Raw genomic sequence first — 16,722 nt, forward strand, 5'->3', positions numbered from 1 at the left:
CCGCTGTCTGCAGCTAGAGGTTACGCTGTAACACGTCCCACGTGATGGAGGTATCCACATGAACTTTTCACAGTGACTGAAATTATCTCCTTTTATTTCCAGTGTCAGAAAGGTCTCGGTGCCAACATATTAACTTGTGTTATCGCCCTGTTTGTCAGCTGGAAAGGTTCCTTTGCACCCTGAGAAAACACCCTCAGTTTTCTGCTCTCACAAAATCAAAGATCCTTCCCTGACCCCTTTCTGCTTTGTAGCATAAGGCCAAAAACAAACAAAAAAAAAAAAAAAAAAAAAAGGACTGTAAATGACTGCTTGAAGGCATACAGGGTCCTGGGAACTGGCCCACGTTGTAGCACTATCATCTCCTCCATTCCTGTGTTTTCTATAACTGTATGCAAAACATAGGTCTGCTGTAACTCAGAAGCAAAGAGGTTAGCTTGAACCTGGGAGCTTTGCCTGGAAAAAACTTTGTTAAAAGAGCTTTTAAATCTTGTGCCTCTATCACAACCCGAAAACCAGGGCAGAGGTGTTAAGCAGCACCACCGAGAGCGGTCAAGCGGCTGACCTGAACTTTGGAAATGAAGTGCAGCACAGACTTCAGTAGCCGGTGATCCCTTTTGAGTGCAAAAGTGCCTTTTGGGGAAAGGCCCTCTGAAAACATATCGAAAAGGAAAATAAATGTATATTGATGACCCAGGCTGCATATTAACTTCATGGTACATGGAGCTGAAATTATTCTCGGAGCGTGAACCTTCTCAAAAAGTCAGTGCCAGCTGGTGCTGAGCGGAACAGAAAATAGCGATAGTCCCATCTGTCCGTGGGGAAGGATGCTGCGGTACTAACCACGGCCATTTAACGGCATGGGGAGTAAAGTAATTTTAAGTGTGGAGCTGTGGAAACATCACTCCTGTTTCTATAGAGAACAAAAATACATAGAAAGCACAGTTTATGCATTTTATTACATTTTCAAAAGGCACAGAAAAAACAGTAGTATCCATTTTGCATATAGATATAGGTATAGATATAGATATTATTCTTTATTTTTGGACCTACTTGTTTCTGCTAGGCTACAGGATCCACAGTATTTTGTGCAACAGTTTGTACATGGGTTTTTTTGTTCTGTGTGCAGCCCAGCTTCTTTAAAACGCCTATAAATTTCAGCAGGGGAAGTTGTAGGTTTTCCTGTATTTCATGGCACTGCTGTACTACTTCTGAATAATAAGGACTTGTTGAAAAGACATTCTGACAATACATAGGGAGCCCCAAGAAAATTACACACTTACATTTATGCATGCTTAGTCTGTGATCCCAAAACTTTTGGGGCTGGGATGCAGCAGTCCCTTCAGGCAAGGAGAGCCTCAGGATCATGGCTTTTGCCTTGGGGAAGACTAGGGGAAAGGTCTGAGATTGGTTCCTGTAGCTCAGTAATGAGAGTTAACTGATGGACTTGGGCACTGTCGTTATCTGTCTAGACCTAAAATTGAGGCAAAACAAATATTTCTGATTTTCACTGATTATTTGTAAGTACCATAGGGAAGGGGTGATGGAAGACACAAGTGGGAAAGGAGCTAAGCAACTGCTGAAATAGCAAGATCTGGGCATCAGATGTTTTGAGCCCCCAAAAGATTTAAGTGACATCTCAGCATCACCCAGCAAAGAAATGGGTCTTTCCTGGGATCCATAGAAATCCTCCTGCGTGCTTGCTTTTATTCAACAGACGTTGGGCACAGTACGAGTATAGGAAAGCTAATTATGAAATCCAACAGGGTGAGTAAGGGTGGTGGGGTAGTCTTGTTCTGCTGTGAATAGCGATCTCACGATAATCAGAAGCTGAGATTTTTAAGCCATGTCACCAACGTATCAGGCAGGGCAGTGTCATCTGCGGGACAGCAGAGCTGTAGAGTTAATGTGCTGCTCTCTCCTGCTGAAGATCTCAGTCCAGGTAGGTCACACAGCAGTAGTCGTAGCAGAGCTGTATCCTCTGCCACTCGGGTTTATTTTGGTCACAATCACGACTGATATTCTATCATGCCCTCATGCATCATGCCTTGTTAAACTTGAATTGCTTTCTACACACCCATGTTCACACTTGAAAATGAGTTCAGCTGTACCAGCCAGGTTTTCAGGCAGATGTTTATCAGCTTCACAAAACCACCACTCCATGAGAGAAGGCAAAGCGTTGGGAAAATGGTTGGTGTTGCAGTCAAAATGAAAAATGCTAAGGGAGATTTGGAGTGGGGGGAGCTTGGCTGAAAAAGCACAGGGTGAAAAGCTGCTTCACTAAAGCAAGAGGGAGAATTTTGCCACAAACAGTATTTGTTTTCCCAGCACCCGTCCAGATGCGCTTCCCTCCCAGCCGCAGAGCGGTGAATGACAAATAGGTACTGTCTTAGGAAAACGCTGCCCTCGCCATGCCAGAGCCTTCAGGAACTCGCAGTGCTCACAGCAGTGAGGTGGAAATACGGTCCAATAAACTCTGTTTGGCATCATTTTCAGTTGCATAACAAGTGCTCATCATGGTATCTCGGAAGAAAAGAGCTTGAAAAGTATATTCATTGCTATTTATGCCAACTTTCGAGCTTTGTTAAAGAGTTCAGGCAAATAATCTTTATTACCAGCAGTTAGTTGCAAAGAATAACTCCAGGTTACACTGTGCAGTAGAACACTTTTGGTTTGTGCTGCTTGGTTTTTCTTAGTAAAGAGTAAAAAGCTTTCAGTTGACTTTTAGGCCATGTCTACACCGTACCGCTGGTACGGGAACGGTCTGCTGTCAGCCCATAGGCAGGACGTAGGGTTGTAGTGTGCCACAAGGCTCCAGTAGCAAGGAGAAATCCCCTCCCGTGGCATCAAGGGAATATGTAACACTTTGTGATGAGTGTGATATAAGTGCTAAGATAAAGAGAGGGTGGGAGAGAGGTTGAACTGGTTGTTTCTATTGTAGTTTCTAGCCAAGAGTTGACAGAACTTTAATAAAGTCACACCCATAGCTGTCACTACTGATAATGGACCATCAGCATTTCTACTCCAAATTCCTCTTGTCAGCTGTTTGAAACTCATCTATAAAATGAGACTAAAATAACGATATAAAGCTCCAGTGGTGGAGCAGTATATTCTAAAGAACTGAGATTTATTTTTTTTTGAGACGTTTTTTCCCCGCTCTTGTTCACTCCCGCATCTAAGAAATAATTGTTGTTTATATCTGGAACTTGTTACATTCCGGCCAGCTACAAGAAATAAGCAGCAACCAAAAGGCATTGCCTTCCGAAGGCTCTGGGATAGTCCCTGTGAAATTAGTTGCCTGGCAGAGAGTAATTCCTGGCTGTGAAAAGTATTAAAAAATAAAAATACCCTGTTGGCTGTGGAGATAAAGAAACTAGGGACTCAACAGACGTGGAGTCTGGCCTTCGCTTGAGCTGGGTTCGTGGGACTATCTAAAGAAGCTTGCCACTGCCTGCACTGTATTCATTATTCAAAGAGGAGGATTCAGCCTGCAGGGTTGTTTAATCCAGCACTCTTTCTGAAGAGCTAAGTATGCTTTACAAAAATTCATGATTGTGATATCATGGGCTAAGCTTCATTATCATGAAAAAGCAGAAGTGAACTGCCTCAGATGATTAAGATTTTAAATCACTTATTGTAAACGGCTTAAGGAAACTTTCAGACCTCCTGACTCCTAGTGCTGTGTAATGTCTACACGACCGCAGAGGCCAACACAGACAGCCATGCAGCGATAGCCGGAGTGTGCAAAAATAGCCAGAAACACCCAGGTTTGATTTGTAGCTTTGCCACTGATGTGCTGTATTGACAGTAGGTGAGTGGGTGCCTCATCATCTCTCCGTTATCCCATTCCTTAAAATAAGGATAGCGATGCTCCTCTGCCTTTGTAAAATGCTTTTTTTAGATCAGCGGATCAATATCTCTGTATCACTCTAGGAATTATTACCGTCCGTAATGATGATTAAAAAAAAAAATCCTCTTATTCTTATCACAGGAGCACCACACAGCAAATTATTCTGCTGTATTGCTAAGTGCAGATTTATATAACAGATACCAGAGAGAAGTCAACTGGGTTAATAGCATGCACGGAAAAAAACTGCTAATAAGTGTCCTGGTAACATGTACAGACAGTTGGACATGCCATGAAAATTGTGGAAAAGCTCCAAATGCGTATTCCTACATCTTCTTGGCTCCTAATTATATGATTTTTTTTAACAAAAATCGCCAGGCCCATGGGACAAGTGAACATTTCTGCAGACATTGATTACAGGGAACTTTTTTTCTTGCTTTCCTTTAAGGGCAGGTTAGAAATGGCACGGAGAGTTACACCGTGGTCAGGCAATTTAATTTCCTGAAAATCCAGTCATAACTTTCAGATTCAGGGCTTTTCTCGATGATTTAGTAAAAGAAAATTAGTATTTGCATCGGAAGTAATTGCAGTGAAGGGTAGGTGAGGAGATTTTATGCCTGTTTGTTTTTCCTTATGGCTATTTACTGCCCCTTCGTGAGCTAAAGTAACGTGAAGAGCCAGCCATGGGAACAGCCTGGATCAGGGGCCACCTTCTGGCGCGTGTGTCAGCGATGGGCAGCGAGCCTGCTGGAAGGGCTGTATTTTTAGTCGCTCTTCAGAAGCACCTCCGTGCCTTATTTCTTTCGCTGTTACATGGTAACATTTTAAGTTTTCCAATCATTATGGCACATTTAATTTTCTTCTTTTCCCCCGGTGAAACTCTTTCAAAGCTGGGAAGGGATGAACACATCCAAGTGACCAGTGTCTCTGCTGGCCTTTAGCCAGCAACCCCACACCTCGGATCTCCATTACTGCGTCTTCGCAGCAGTCTCTCCCCAGAGGCAAGCCTGAAATGAAATATTTTGCAAGAGTTTTTATTCCAACAAGAGGGTCGTCAAGGCACTGTTAGAGAATGTGGTCTTTGGTACCCGTTTGATGATTCCGGTTTTGTGTAAATTCCAGTTACTGAAGTCTGTACTTTGCCGGGTGGTTAATTGACTGTCCAATTAGAAACGCTTCGAGGGAACCATGAACTTCAGGAAATTTAAAACCTAGAATCTGTCACCTGGTCAATAGTCGAGAGAAGTCAGTAAAGCCAAAGATATGAGGCATGTTTACCTGATGTGCCTGTCGTCACCTTTATCGTTACCTGTGCCTGATATGCATAAGCTAAAGAGCTTCACTGTGACTTTTTAAAAATGCTTTACTTTGGGCTGAGTTGTTGCACTTGGTCTCAGACCTGTTGTTGTGTGTCTTAATGACCGATGTCTGTACGATAAACAATTCAATGTCTTAATTTGTAGCTGAAATGTATTTTCACCACTAAGATTTTTGTGTGATGTCTTCATTAGAAGGCTGTTTCCCAGGCTGGTCCTTCTTCCTTCAGACTGTGCTGTATTAGCACAGGATAGAAAAGGGAAAACTCTACTTTGCAATCTCAGCTAGAAATATTTCAACACAACTAGAGCTTATTTTTATCACGCTTCAATTTCCATAGCTTTTCATTTGAGCCTTATCTTTTCTTTAAATAGAAGCTTTCATCTCAGAGGATCCCAAATACTTCTCGCAGGAGTATTCTGGCAGCTTTTCACTATTGTTTCTTAACAGAAAGTGAAGAAAAACCTCGTTTCCGGTGAAGTAGGAAGCTGTAGTGCAACCATTACACCACCAGCTGTGCAGCCACCATACGCAGTACCGCGATTGCTCGGATGACTTTGAAAATCTCTTCAGCCTTCTTCTGTGTCAGAGGGGTCACTATATATTTTTTTCAAAAAATTGATTACATCTGCCGTTCTTTCATCTCCAGAACTTTAAAAGCCATGGTTTTTAAACTTCCATTTTTAACTCTAGGCCTGATCCTGCACCTGGGGAGGAAGAGTGCTAGGCACCAGTACAGGTTAGGGGCGGACCTGCTGGGAAGTAGCTCTGAGGAGAAGGATCTGGGGGTTGTGGTAGACAGTAAATTATCCATGGCCCAGCAATGTGCCCTTGTTGCCAAAAAGGCCAATGGAATCCTGGGCTGCATAGGGAAGAGTGTGGCCAGTAGGTCGAGGGAGGTCATTCTCCCCCTCTCCTCTACTCTGCACTGGTGAGGCCACAACTGGAATACTGTGTCCAGTTTTGGGCTCCCCAGTTCAAGAGGGACAGGGAACTGCTGGAGCGAGTCCAGCGAAGGGCAACTAAGATGATTAAGGGATTGGAGCATCTCCCTTATGAGGAAAGGCTGAGAGAGCTGGGACTCTTTAGCCTGGAGAAGAGAAGGCTGAGGGGAGACCTTATTAATACTTACAAGTATCTAAAGGGTGGGTTGAAGGAGGAGGGAGCCAGGCTCTTTTCAATGGTTCCCAGTGACAGGACGAGGGGCAATGGGCATAAGTTGGAACACAGGAAGTTCCATTCAAATACACGGAAAAACTTCTTTACGGTTCAGGTGACAGAGCAGTGGCACAGGCTGCCCAGGGAGGTGGTGGAGTCCCCTTCTCTGGAGATTTTCAAGACCCGCCTGGATGCAGTCCTGAGTGATGTGCTCTGGGCAATCCTGCTTTGGCAGGGGAGTGGGACTAGATGATCTCTAGAGGTCCCTTCCAACTCTGATAATTCTGTGATTCTGTGATTCTGAAAAATGCCTAGGGGTTTTGCATCTCCCTTTGGCTTCATTGTGGGTGTGGGGGCTTTAAAACCTCTGGTAAACCGCAGTAGCGTTACATGGGAGGTTTCTTGTGTAGGTATGAAGTCAGACCGCTTACCTTGAGGCCTCCGTACTTTGAAACGTTCTACTTCCCTTGCAGCTCGCAAGTATTGATGTTGCGTTACGCTGTGCGTGAACTGCTGACTGAACGTTTCACATCAGTCTATGAAAGTCTGAGACGAGGGGAAGCGAGTGAAGCGGGAGCTGTAACGGGGCAGTGCTGAGCATTTTTAAATGTTTCAAATAACCGAGTCGCTCGAGCAGCGAGCCCTAGGTTTGGGACGGCACAGGTTGAGGCAAAAGCTTTTCTGATTTTGCAGCCTCTTCAAAATTCTTTTGCATTTTAGGTTTGGAGGGGGGTAAGGACCAAGCCTGTGAGTTTAGATGTTCTGTCAGCCGAGATGGCAAATGTGCTAATGTGCTCCAAAATCTCCCCTGTGGCCGGGCTGGGTGCTTCCCTCCGATTCAGCCTGCAGGAGGGAATTACTTTGAGAAGCCTTTCCCCAGGCAATCATTTACCTGCTGTAGGGGTTAGAAGGCAGCCTTGGAGAAGCAACTAAAACTCTTAGACCTCCTTTCTCCCTCCCCTTTTGCTTCTGTTCGTGATCCCTGACATTTTGAAACCAGAGGTGAAAAATAATTGCAAGGTGACTTGCAGGTTGGCCGTATTTACAAAAGGATTTTTGGTTTTTTGAGCTTAGGTGGTACAAAGCGAAGTAATTTCAAGGCATTAGCTACAGAAATATCCCCCTCTCCGTGTTTTCTCTCCCAGAGAGCTCCATAGCTCCAGTAAGAAGGGAGTAATTGGAGTATCAGGACTCAGTATGGTAGAACAGAAGTAGTTTGCTCGTAGCTGTTGGTCCGGAAGACCTCAGCCCACGGCACGACAATCAATGTAGTGTTTCACAGGATGAGGTAAGAGGCCACAGAAAACTTTCTTGTTTCCTTGCACCACGAGGCATGAAATCTGATTAGTCTTGTCCTCTTATAATTGTGATTTATGGTCCTAAAGCTGGCAGTTTGTTCCCAAAAGACCACCTGTATCCATGAGATATAGTGAGTGAGAGGATGCTGAAAAGGCTTTTCCCAAGCCCTCAGAAACTGCTGCGGCAGGAGTACAGGGTGGTCCAGGCAGAGCTCGTCTGCCTTAAACAAGTGAAATCCGGTGTCCTTAGACAACAACTTCTGTTTAAAATCTGGGTCCCCAACGAAACCATCCTCCTAAAGCGCATATGTTTCCCACATAGGAAAATAAAGGTACTGCCATTGACTGTGGCAGGAAATACCAGCATCTCGGAAGACTGGCTGTTTTGAATACCTAAATTATATACGCAAGTTCAGTGATTGAGTTAAGTGGACTGAATCCTATGGTGCAGGCTGAGCTCCCCTCCAGTGCCGTAGTCTGGTCATGAGGGAAAGGCTCCCGTGGGTCGCACACAGTAAAATGCATAGAATCCCGTGTTTCACACGTAATAAAATATATGTGCACACATAATACATATGCAAATTTTGTGTGTGAGTGTCCAGGTTTGGTACTTAAAAAAACCACCCTTGAATGTGAATTCATGTAGCAATGTCTGGAAAGATGATTAAATTAGCTAGCATTTAATTGGGGTGCTTGATGGTAACAACTGAAGGTCTAGGTTTTCAAATAATTTATAAATAAGGTTTCTACTGAATTTTTACCATGGTTATTGAGGCAAATTGGGTATTTACTGTGCAAATGGCCACTGTCCATCGGTGGGAAGTGGCCTGCCGACTGGAGATAACAAGGGGACCTAACCTTGTAGCCTCTGGCTGGCAAACCCTAATTAAAATGCAGTTCCATCTTCTCTGTGGAATGCTGTTTCCAAATGCTCATATTCGAGCCGCACAACCTCATTCATCAGGCCCTCCCCTTGCCCAGAGAACAAGTTGCCGTTGAATTGGTAGCTCGCCGTGTGGCACTTCACCGAGATCTGCTGCGAAGGTCTTTTCGCTCCCCGACAAAGGCACCGGGGTCCACGCAAATAGGTTTGGGCTGAGGAGCGAGGAGGGAGGTTTTGCGGTAGCGTTGGGCGCCGAAAGTCCCCAACAGCTGAGTTTTGTGGTTAAAAAGAGAATAAGCTTGAGGGAGGGAAGAGAGAGTCTGCTTTATCTTGAGAGGAGCGCGGCTTTATTTCTCTGCTGATTCACATTTCTTTTGAGCCCTGCTAATTGCAACATCTCTCAGTAAGTTACTTACAGCAGTACTGCTGGGTAGAAATTGTGATAAATGCATAAACTGTGTCTTATTGATTTTTGTTGACATTTTACATGCTTCTTATGCATTCTAAACCTCCATTCAGTAATTGTCACTATGGTACACACTCCTGGATAATGAGAGCGAAAGAAGTGAATGAAGCAGTTTCTTGACCATTATAAACAATGTTATTCAGGGCTCTGTATGGGGTTTCTTGCCTGCCCTCCAGTATATCTCCATTTGTGCTCATCCCCCACTGAATTTGCAAGGCGATAAATGAAAACCCTTGGTGTTATTTCCTCTGTTAATGATAATAACAGAAATGTTTTTGAGAGAGATTACTTTGAGACTGATGGTAAACTTGGGCCTCTTTAATTTTAGTGCACAGCAGCAATATGGAATCTAGCGGAGGTACTGTAGTTTATTTACCCTTCTACTGCACATTTTGTCTAGATTGCTGTCCAGAAAGCTGTTTTGTTACATGCTTTTCTTTGACAGAAATTTGTTGCTGAATAAGGGTAGTGTAGCCACACGTGGCGTGGGGCTGAACGGCAGTGAGACATCATCAGCTGTTTGGTTACCTGAGAAATATGTAGAGTCACAACGCTGCCATGAGGTTTGCGGAAAGGAATCCCGACTTCTGGTTTTATCACGCTCACTTATCAGTCAGAAGTACCTCGGGCAGCTTAGGTTCTCTTGTATCAAGGGCCATTACGTTAAAGAGAAAAAAAATAATACCGCATGATGCAAAAATGCATTGACTTTATTTTCATGACTAGATGTAGTGCTTTTGGGTAATGATCAGGCATTGCTTTCTCTTACTGTTGTTTGATTAAAATGTGAATACAGTCTTGACTTGATAATCTTACCAGGTACACACAGAGCAAAAAAAGAAAAGGTATTTTATGCCTCAAATTGATTCGCATAAACCAAACAATCTGTTGCTTGTTGGATTGCAAGATGGTTTATTTTGCCCATTGGCCACAGGGGCAACAATATTGTATTTTTGATGCCAGAATGTAGCTTTCATGCATTAGCTCTAAAATGACAATATGCTTTAGCCTCTCAGTGCTTAGATTTGCTTCATTTGGAAATCTTTTAAGTAGTAATAATAATAATGTTTTGAGGAAATTGAGTGGAACACTAAATTATTCTCTGAAACCTAAGTTCAAACTGTGCAAGGCTAAGGGAGCTGAAAATCAATGCACTTTTAAAGTCATTAGAGATCACAAGTGAAATAAGTCTGTGTTGCTTTAGCTAAGCTTTTAGTGTGCCATGGTATTATTACAAAATCAGCCTGAATCTGCATTAATTTCACAGTCTTTTTCTTTAAGATGCCCAAGGGTGCATGAAGAATAAAATGTAAATCTCAGAAGGCGATGTTTTTATTAGTCAAAAGGGCAGTGAGTCCTGTACTAAAAAAGTTGACCCGTACCGTGCCCAGTGTAGGTATGACTGACAATAGCAAAGGGCTGGAAGAATATCCCAGGCATTAGCCTACTGCCTTTTCATTATGATTTAAAAGGCTGAGGAGGGAGAGAAGTGATTTTTAGTTATTCACGCACATAACTTCAGAATTGTTCAGGTTGGTGGTAGCTTTCAGAGTTCAAAGAATTATACTTGTACCTTGGACTCGGAGAAACAAAAATCATAAAGATTTTTATTTTTAGTATGTTATTTTCTTAAATGTTGCTATTCCACCTACATTACTGAATTTTGTCTGAGTCTTTTCACACGTAGTTGCAGGCTACACAGCGGAGTTTTCCTCATCCTTATTTGTATGGTTGTTCTTGGTGCATCACGGAAATATGTGACATGATGGACACCTTTATTAAATCCCCAGTTCAGCCACCAGTGACGCCAGTCATTTATTCACCACCCACCATTTACCTGCACAAAAGCCATAGCAAGCAACTGTTAATGCATGGCCCAGATAGACTAAACTATGCAATCCAAATGCTACAAAAAAGCCTTACTTATGTCAAACCCTGTGGCTAAAGAACAAACAAAACAAACAAGAAAAAAAAAATAATTAAAGGGAAAACCCCTTTCTCCTCGCCCATCCCCACCTAGTTTTTTTTTCTTTCATCTATGGTCAGATTAGCAAGTCAGCACTGTCGATAAATAAACTAGAGAAGTTGTTTATTTTTATGTACTACTGAGAACAGTGTCGTCTTGTGGCCGTTCTCGTAGACTGTGTTGGTTTAACAAGCGTCCAACCCTTTTGTCTTGTTGTTTTTTGTCTTTCCTGCTCCCTGTCCCCTTGTTCCCACAGGCTGTGCGTTTGTCACATTTTCTACAAGGGCAATGGCACAGAATGCAATCAAAGCCATGCACCAGTCTCAGACCATGGAGGTACAGTACTGTATCATTTGCCCTTTCTTTGTTTTCTTTGTGCAAATGATTGCGAATGGTAAAGCCATGCTCTCCTGGACCAGATCAGACACATGACAATCACAGATTTAAACTTTTTACCGGCTCGCTCCACCTTTCTTTGTGAAGCTTATTTTTCTTAATGGCCTAAAAGCGCACAATAAGGTTGCTGTGTGGTATCCAAACACGGCTCTTGATCCTGTTTCCAGTGGCATTCAGCAGAAAATAAAAATGCTGTGAATACCGCTCCTCACTCGTACTCAGAGTATATCTGATGAGTAAATTACCTTTAATTTTAACACACACACCCCCAAAGAAAAATCTTAGTTTCCGTTAAATAGATTTTTAAGTGTTGTGGTTTGCACTGCTCTGAGAAAAAGCTCAAGAGATTTCACCTTGCCACGCTGAGTTACTAGTGCATGTGTTTTTCTGCAAATAGAATATCTTTTTAAGTTAATATAATTTCTCCTTCTTCATGTAGCCAATAAAAATGCTAATGATGACAGAGCATATCGAAGTGCGGCGCTTCCTGCAGAGCACCGTCGTGGCTAGCCCCTCGCAAGCAGCGCTCTTTATTCCCTCCCAAACTGCCTCTACGGCCTCGTGTTTTATCGTGATGAGCAACACAAAACTCGAAACCTATTCACTTAACGTGAATATCGCTGCAGGCTATCGATCCGTTCATTGGAGTGGTTATCGAATGCCACGGCTTGTCTGGCAATCTCAAAACCTTTTTCAGTCTGTGATTTTTGTCATGGTCTTTGGAATTTTGCACAAAAAACCGCACAAGTATGAAGTCTTTACTTACTCTGGATCTTCTAGCTTATCATTGGAGAGTGCATGTTATACTGTATTATGTATACTGTATCTTCGTGTAGTGATGATTTTTCTCAGAGGTGGCATTGATGTTATGTGCACTTGTTTCTTTTTTTATTTATTTATTTATTTCACCAGGACCTTTCAATTTTTTATTTTTTTTTTTCTCAGTGATTTTTCTTTGCAATGCTCTAGTCTCCCAAAGCATGCTGGGTGCTAAACAATCATTATTGCGTCATGTCGTTGAGCTGCTTTGTGTAACGAGCCAAGGGGGGAGACCAGGGGTGGGAGGGTGGAGAGAGAAGGAGGAGGAGAAGATAAAAATCAAACCAGTGCATGAAAATGTCACTAACTGTTTCCTGTATACTACAAGTAATGATATCGGCATTGCAAAGCTATTGTCTTTCCAAACATCACGTTTGAATTTGGTTGAGCTTCTTTTATAATCGATGTGTTTTCTTTTCAGTGCAATGCATTTTTAGACCCTGAGTATACAGTTTTAGATGAGAATCTGCCAATGAGATGAGAATAATTGAAATGATCTTTACTAGGAAGCTGATGTTATACAATCTATGCGCTCTGACAGTATATTGTGAAAAAAATGCCACTTGGAGTCTCTGAAATAATAGTCGTAGTAATTTGTCTGCCATGCACTGCTCCATTAATTCAGATCTATATGTTTTGCTGCGTTTGATTCCAAGTAAAAAGGAAATGTTTATTGGTAATACTGTGTTTTACCTATATTTTCCATGTGTTTTAATGTATTTTTCTGTCTAGCAAAATGAATTTTACACAGCTCTACTTCAGAAGATGGTAAAATTAAAGAGATCATACCTCCCAGACAAATTCTCCCATTCTGCTGTTGTGTGCAGTACTCCAAAAGAGGCTGCGTTTTGATGCGATACTCCCGTTGACATTAGTTCTATAGAATAGTTGCTCATGGATCAACATACTTCTCAACCCCTTTAGAGACGTCATCAATGAGATCCCCAAACGGGCAAGGCGATTCCAAATATTTTCCACTTTGAACATCTGGGTCTCTGTGTCGGTTGAGCTCAGGCTGCGAGTCCCTTCTGGGAGAGAAGCAGTGCAGCCTCAGCTCTGTGGGTGAGGGACTCGCCAGGGCCTCTATGTCCGGTCTTGCCAACACAAAGAAAAATCTGAAGGCAGCATCAGCTGTTGGGAAGAAAATGGCGCTAAGTAGGGTGGAGATACCGTGCCATTGAATGAGGGAGATTCACCGTCTGTATGTGCTGGGAGCTTCCTCTCAAGACAGAAAATGGAAGAGCATAAACCAGAAATCATTCTTTAAGCTAACGTTTTTTGCTCGTTTTTGCCCATGCTCTTCTAGTAAAACATTAACTTGGGTTAGCTGGTGTTAAATCTCGACCCTCAACCTGAGAAAGTCGTCCTTGGACACTTCTGTTTCATGTTTTTTGAAAATAAGAGTGGGCTGGGAGGACAATATGTAGTACACAATTACATTTCAACACAATTACTGCGGATTTTTTTTTTTCCCGATTTCATTATTTTCAGTTCTTTGGCATGCAGCAGTGACCAAGATGAATTTTCAAAGTGAGCTAAGAAAGAACAATGGGGGTGTTAATGTCCAGAGGAACACGTCTCCTAGAATAATGAATTCTCTTACTACTCTTTCCACCTGACTTTCTGACCTAGTTAAATCAACTGATTTTAAAAACATGATTGCTGCTCCAAGTTTTTGCTGTCCTATCTCATTTCTGTGGAGTTTTTGTTTGTTTGTTTAAGGCATTCAAATGCAGCACCAGTAGAAGACACTAATTTGTTATCATGGAGTAAATTTGATGCAACAATAACAACCCTTTTCTCATATGGAGCCACTTGCTACATATAATTTCAGTCTTCAGAATGTTTGCTCTCTTGAAAATGATGAAGTGATGAAATATAGAGCAGACAGTGAAAAAATGAATTATAGATTCATAAATTGCAGAGATATTGTTTTGATACGATTTACTGACATTTAAGTATTCATAAATTTGATGTCAGCTGTAGTGTTGAGTGCTGAGCTGTTGGACTGATAACTGAAATAGCCATATAATATTTCTTCCTTTGAAATTCAGTTTTATTTCTTTGGAAATAGGCTTGATTCTCCTGTTCATCTAGGTAGAAGGTAGTAAGTTCTGTTTGTTCTTAGCCCAGTGCTACCAAACCTCGTATTAAATAGCAAGAGTTTGCTTTTTTTATGAGCAAAACCAGAAAAATCTCTCTCACACCCTCCACTCCCCAGCTCCTTTTTCTTTCTTTTTTTTTTTTAAGCGCCTTGTTTTGATTCGTAGTATAAAAATCACCGGAGAGAGGTAATTGTGTAACAAGCTGACTCCTTCATAATCCTTATTTGATTGCTGGAGTGGTACGTATCTCCTTTCTTCCTCATGGAAACATTGAAAGACATTTTTACATTTTTACAATCAAATGCCCAGGAAAGGAGTTGGAGCTGGGATAATAAATCACAAGTGAGGATTTTCTAAGATAATTCTAAAGGAACAGTATTGATGGGAGATCTTCATACAAGAGATTTTATTATTGTGGTTTATTTCATCATTTCGTCCGTTGATTGTGAATATTATTATCATTTGTCCTGGTGTGAGGTTCTTCAGAGAAAAGGTACATGGCTGCTTTTTGTATACAACAGAGGGCAGGAACTTTTCTGGAGATGTTCACGGTGTTGTGAGAGCAGCCATGGGAAGAGTGAGGTTGAGTATAACCCTGCTCCCCATCTCACTCTGTACACTTTGGCTAAAGTGCTGCTGTGTTTTTTGGACTTGAGTCAGCTTTCTCTCCTACCATTGTGTTCAGATTGAAGTTAGACAAGAAATTTTAGACAAAGCATGGCGGGTGGAGGGAAGTTATTCATTGGATCCTATGAAGTTGGAAAATAGTATGAAATGGATTGACAGTTTCTATGACTCACAAAATGCTTGAATTAATTTGAAGAACTGAATCATTGCAGTGTACAGTTTGGTCCCTTGATTTGAAAAAGGGAAGACTTGAAAGGTTAAAATATGAAAACATATTTTTATATCTTAACCGGGGAAAAAAAATAGAGCGAAAGCAACAGAGACATCTTTCGTATTCATGTGTCTCGTTCTCCCAGTGACTTTGCCCAGGAATACCCAACCTGAAGTCCAAGTGAAATATCCAGCTTACCTCAAAACTCCATCTGATCCATGACCTCCCGTTTCTTCTCAAGGGTCTCTCAGACATGGGTGAGGAGTAGGCTGCAGACCAGATCTCTAGTTCTTTCTTACAGCCTCCCTGTTTCCTAAGGTGTCTTACAGCCCTCCCATATCTTGTAACAAGAGGCTTATAGAGAATCAGGAAGAGGATAGAAGAGAATCAGGAATGGGCTGCTATCACCAGAACTAGTCGCTTTGGGTCTGCATCCTCCCCTTTGTTCGAGGGTGCTTGATACCAGGCGTGCCTGGGAGCAGACCGCAGGTGGGTGAATTGTCCTAGCAGCGTCGCCCTTTGTGCTCGCTTGGGACTGGGGGTCCTTGATGTGCAAAGGACCGGTGACCTGCTGATGATGGGCGCTTCAGTAAACCGGTTGCTCACAGTCTGTTTACGTAGGGTACGCCAGCCAGCCGCACCGAGCGGGACCGCACAGCCGGACCGCGGCGGCAGGGCGGTGTTGGCTGTGTGGTCCCTGGCAGCAGGGAGGTTGGACACCTCTCCCTTTGGCGATGCCTTGAAAACAGACTGCAGACAAAGCATCACGTCCATCTCATCAGCTGTGAAGCTTAATTAAAGAGGACTGGTACACTTCGCTGTCTCTGGCAGCAATTTTGATAGCTGGAAGGAAAAGAGAGCCTGAGGAAAGGTGCTTTATAAAAAGAACTGGGGAATCAGTAATGTCTCCATAGCCTCTTTTCCTAAGAAGCTGAAAACCTTAGTCCTCGCGGTCCTACATATGCCAATCACAAAGAGAGGGTGAGCATCAGGTCATGCCATTGCCGGTGGCCCTACGGGACGTGGCTGAGCTCACAACGTGAGGGTGACTCGGTGTGATTTAACGCTTCTGTCTTTCCCGGTCTGTCTAACCACAGGGCTGCTCTTCGCCAATCGTGGTGAAGTTTGCCGATACCCAAAAGGACAAGGAGCAGCGGCGTTTGCAGCAGCAGTTGGCACAGCAGATGCAACAGCTCAATACTGCCACTTGGGGAAACCTCACAGGTCTTGGAGGACTCACACCACAATACCTAGCTGTAAGTTCATTTCGGAGGCAGTGGTTATATCATGCTGTATTTATTTTAGAACCATGGTAAATCAGCTATAGTAAACTCCCTGCGATAAATCGTTCAGTCCTCCGGGATATGTAGCATGTCTTCTTCTATATAAAAAATGCTGTATGTTTATCACATGATCTAAAAATAAATAACAAGAAACAGAGTTTGAATAAACATTTCAAGATGTGTCAGCGCTGTCCAAGGCAAGCATTTAAAGTTTACTCGTGCTGCAAAATAAAATTTGATTCCATTAGTTTTATTGTTCTTTTGATTGTTAGAGTCTGGTTTTTATAGCTGAAATAAAATTTAAAAGTTCTTCCTCAGGGGAGGACAGATAGGCAGCTGAACGCTATAG

At 42.6% G+C, this 16,722-nt stretch overlaps 1 protein-coding gene across 1 annotated transcript in view; it reads left to right on the forward strand.

The window, feature by feature from the left end:
• CELF2 (CUGBP Elav-like family member 2) overlaps positions 1–16,722 on the forward strand; it is a 246,642-nt gene that overhangs the window by 179,926 nt on the left and 49,994 nt on the right. Inside the window, exons 6-7 of the mRNA XM_082481858.1 lie at positions 11,189–11,268; positions 16,188–16,346. Coding sequence (XP_082337984.1) covers positions 11,189–11,268; positions 16,188–16,346 — 239 coding nt within the window. The remainder of the gene's footprint in view (positions 1–11,188; positions 11,269–16,187; positions 16,347–16,722) is intronic.

This window comes from Vanellus vanellus, assembly GCF_965231255.1.
Source record: "Vanellus vanellus genome assembly, chromosome: 1".
In the NCBI taxonomy this organism is placed as follows: Eukaryota; Metazoa; Chordata; class Aves; order Charadriiformes; family Charadriidae; genus Vanellus; species Vanellus vanellus.